The sequence below is a fragment of the Balaenoptera ricei genome, chromosome 6 (genome assembly GCF_028023285.1).
Source record: "Balaenoptera ricei isolate mBalRic1 chromosome 6, mBalRic1.hap2, whole genome shotgun sequence".
Lineage (NCBI taxonomy): Eukaryota > Metazoa > Chordata > Mammalia > Artiodactyla > Balaenopteridae > Balaenoptera > Balaenoptera ricei.
Window position 1 is genome coordinate 66,276,485 of NC_082644.1, and position 4,281 is coordinate 66,280,765.

The window sequence follows — 4,281 nt, forward strand, 5'->3', positions numbered from 1 at the left end:
ATTTGCACTGAGAGACATGTGAAGGAAGTCTAGGAATGTTCATAGCAGTGCAGTTTGTAATAGTGAAAATCAGAAAACAGTGCAAATGTCTATTGAAAATGATAAGCCTCACTATTCATGAACTAGGAGCAAGGATGGTCTGACTATCTCATGTGTTGTATAGTTCATGAACAGTGTCTGCCATACCATCCAACAGGAATATTCAAAATAACTCAAATTACTTCTTAAACCCAAGAAATGTTAACATGGTCCATTATGTTCTTTCTTTTTTCCTTTCATTAAAAAAATAATTCATAGGTCTTTGGGGATAAAGAGTATGGTGTCAACAATTGGCTCTAGGAGAGGTATAATTTGCTGAATTGAACATTTGTATTCTGGAAGGTCTAGAGGGGGTGTATACACCAAAATACTTTAAAAAACAATTTCGAGACCAACCTTGAAATCAATTTGGCAGTCTCTAACTTGCACACCTACTTTGTATTAATTTTGAGGCTGACTTACACACAATAAAATGAGACCACAAAAGGCATGCAAAGGGTGTGGTAAGTTGTTTTGCAAAAGTAACAGGCTAAATACCTGAGCAGAATGTTGTTTCCTCACAGTCTACTTGAGTAATTAATGAGTACAGCAGCTGTTGTAGGAGTAGTTCATTCCCCATCCATCAAATCATAATGGTTTTTTTTTTTTTTGAGGGAATACCAACCTTTATTTACACTTGGGTTCAAGTTCAGAACTACCATCTTAGTATAGCAAGGCAAAAAAAAGCACAGATCCTGAGACCAAGGTTCAGATTCCCACATAAGCATATTAACTGTGTGACAACCAGCAAATGTTACCCAGTTTCTTCAGTAAAGTGGGAAGAGTGTCACCCGAGCTTCCAGTGGCTGTTACAGATGCCTCTGCCCTGGCTGCCACCCTGGGCACCACCCTGCAGGCAGCTAGGCTGAGAGAACATGGGCCTCCAGGTCTCAGCCCTGCTGGTTAGGGTGGGACTCAGGGAGTTATTGAAGCTCTGAGGAAGCCCCTAACCCCAAAATTCTCCAAAGGCAAGAAATAGAAACTCGAACTGGTGCAAGGGCCAAGTGAGAAAAACTAAACATAGGTGTTCAATAAATATTAGTTATTTATAAGTCTTGCTCAGGACAGGGACAGAGGGCCTTTGTCACAGGTGTTGAATTCTGACACTAGCTCTGAGGGAGAAAAGCATGTGGTGTTAAGTTGCAATACTCTTGCCTGCACCCCTTTTCATTTGATTGGTGGGTTAAATAACATTATTTTAAAAATCATTTACTTAATACTCATCCTAAAAACCACCCAAACACTAAATATGCACATTTATACTAAGCGTGTGTATGTGTGTGTACATACACGCAGAAACCACGAGGTAGTTTAGATCACCATGAAAAAATCAATACCTTCCCTAATTCTCTTCCACAGAGTGGTAACCAGTGACTGCCCGATAGCTAATTAAAATTATTGGTTAAATGAAAACCAAAAAATTCCAGGAGAATATAACATTTACAAGTAAATAGTAAATACAACTGTATTTTAATTTCTTGGTCTCGGAAAACTAGGCTGTGACTGCTTTAAATTAATGGTCCAAGTTATATGTATTTCCTTTAATACAGAAGGACATAGCCTTCCGGTATCTATACAACTTACTAAGTAGTCTCAATAGAGTCTATTTTACAACTTGCTTTACTCTCCATGCTTTTGTGGAAGATTCAATACAATCTCTATGTACATATTTTAAACATTATTTCTGAACTACATTTGGAATTCCTTAAATAAAAAAATAATCACCATTCTCCACCTTCTTGGGAAAGTGCCAGACTAACCCCTGACCAGAACTGCTGCTCTCTAGCATCTGGAGAAATCCCTATTCCCACACCACCCCCAGGCCAAAAATGTGCGATGAATTCAAACTACATGGGAAAAAGCAACATCTATTGTTCTTAGAGTCTGACTCTCTTCCCTACAGCAAGAAAAGTCTCTTTATAGGTATGCCAGTGCTGTTTTAAGTTGCCAGGGAAATAGGGCTCTCTCTAGCCAGAGCAGGAAAATCTTCGGGGTCATCTGGGTTTGGAGCAACGTCTTGTGTCACCACTTCTGCTCTGGGTCCATAGTTTTCTGCCCTTCTGATCCTTCCCCGGCCTCCCCGGGTGCCACCTCTGGCTCCGCGCCCGGGACGAGGGAGGTTACCAAAATTAATCTCCAGCTGGGATGTGATGTCATTGGCCGCTTTCCGGAAAACATGGGCATCATCCTCGTAGTCATCCTTTACCAAATCATCTCTGTATTTAGACTTGTGTATCACCACTGCTTTGGAAGGGACAGTGGACTCAGGTTTCCGGATGTTAAATTCAGGCTTTGGTCTGGTCTGTTCTTGAAGATTCTCCACTCATCTAGGGTCATCTCTTGAACTTGAGTTTCTTCTTCTACATCCAACTCAGGAACTTTGGCTGGAGATTCCTCCTCCAGGGGGCGCAGGGACTCCTCCACCACTGTGGTCTCTTCCATGGGGGCAGTCGGGTCCATGTCACTGGTATCTTTACCTGATCCCCAGGTGCGAACTCCATATCCACCCATGTTGTCTTCAGTTCTGATTGCTATTTTATCATTCCCACTGTATCTCTCAAATTCTCGTTTCCCTCTCTGGTCAAAACCGTCAAAAGCTCTGTTCCCAGGACTACCTCTGCCTCTGCTTCGCATGCCCCCTCTTGGGCCTCCACGTCCTCTCAGTGGTCTGTCTCGATCAAACCTGTCAACTGGTTTTTCATCTGTAAACTTCTCAGGTGTAAAGTCTGCCTGCCTCTCCGTCTCATAGGGTCGATATTCCCTGTAGGACCTCCGCTCTGCTCTATCAAGCGTCACCTCTGTCCCCCGGCTCTCACTCCATCCTTGCTGCTCGCCTCTTCTGGAAGTTCGCTTCTGGCCGGGCGGCTGAGGGCCGCCCCCTGGGCTGTCTGGCTGCTGCGCGCCGGGGGCCGGGAGGCTCTTGCGCTTCTTCTGAGACTCCCTCCGGCCGCCGCCCGCGCCGGGTCTGTGGCCCGAGGCCCCAGCCGGGCTCCTGCCGCCGCGGTTGCCGGCCCCGGCCGCCGCCCCCGCCGCTTCGTCGCGCCTCTTGCGCTGCAGCTGCTGCTGGCGTCGGCGCTCGGCCTCGCGCAGGATGTCGAACGGGTCCGACTCGTCGTCTAGCAGCTGGTGGAAGCGGTTGGCCACGACGCAGCCGAAACTCTCCTGCATCGCGGCGCCTGCGGCGGCCGCGGCCACAGGACTCCCCAGAGCGCCCTTCATGCCGCCGCGGCCACTGCGGGCCCGCCGCGGGCGGTCCACGCGAGCGAGTCTCACCGAAGCCGGCAGCGAGGACCCATCCTACCCGCAGCTACATCCCTCCCCGCCCAGCCCAGTCCCCCATAATGGTTTTATAGTGAAGGCAAATGGTTTTTTTTAAAAAAATTAATTAATTTATTTATTTTTGGCTGTGTTGGGTCTTCGTTTCTGTGCGAGGTCTTTCTCTAGTTGCGGCGAGTGGGGGCCACTCTTCATCGCAGTGCGCGGGCCTCTCACTATCGCGGCCTCTCTTGTTGCGGAGCACAGGCTCCAGACGCGCAGGCTCAGTAGTTGTGGCTCACGGGCCTAGTTGCTCCGCGGCATGTGGGATCTTCCCAGACCAGGGCTCGAACCCGTGTCCCCTGCATTGGCAGGCACATTCTCAACCACCGCGCCACCACGGAAGCCCCAAGGCAAATGGTTTTTATTCCAGTGCCAGGGCAACTGTTTTCTCTCTGTAGCTCACAGTTAGGAGCATATTTAACAGTACTTTAAGAAAGCCAGATTTTACCAGCATCATTAGAATATTTGATTCTTATCCATCTTTCCTCATCCATCACTCAGATAGGAACTACTTTTTTTTTTTCCAAGAGAAAGAAAGAAAGAGAGGGAGAGAGGGTGAGAGGGAAAAGGAAAAAGGTGGGGGAGGAAATCCAGTGGGGAAAAAGGAGACTTGGGGCTGGGGAGGGGAGTAATATAATATTTCATATTCTAGGAAAAGAAAATGCTGCTGTTGACGTTTTAGGTGGTCATGTTATGCAAAATAACCCCAAGAAAACAGTGGAAAATTGAAGGGGTCAGACACACTTGGCTTCTAGTCCTGGCTTCAGCACTCACTAGGCTGTGATGCCAAATATCACTGAGAAAACGTCAATCTTTCTAACCCTTGGTTTCTTCATATGTAAACTAGGCAGAGTAATAGAGCCACCTTGCAGAATATGATAGTGC

At 47.1% G+C, this 4,281-nt stretch overlaps 1 protein-coding gene across 1 annotated transcript; it reads right to left on the reverse strand.

The window, feature by feature from the left end:
• Positions 1–1,697: 1,697 nt before the first annotated feature.
• LOC132367834 (intracellular hyaluronan-binding protein 4-like) lies at positions 1,698–3,316 on the reverse strand. The gene is given in 2 exon segments (XM_059926426.1): positions 1,698–2,397; positions 2,400–3,316. Coding segments are annotated over 2 exon segments (1,278 nt in total). The 5' UTR covers positions 3,298–3,316; the 3' UTR covers positions 1,698–2,017.
• Positions 3,317–4,281: the final 965 nt, after the last annotated feature.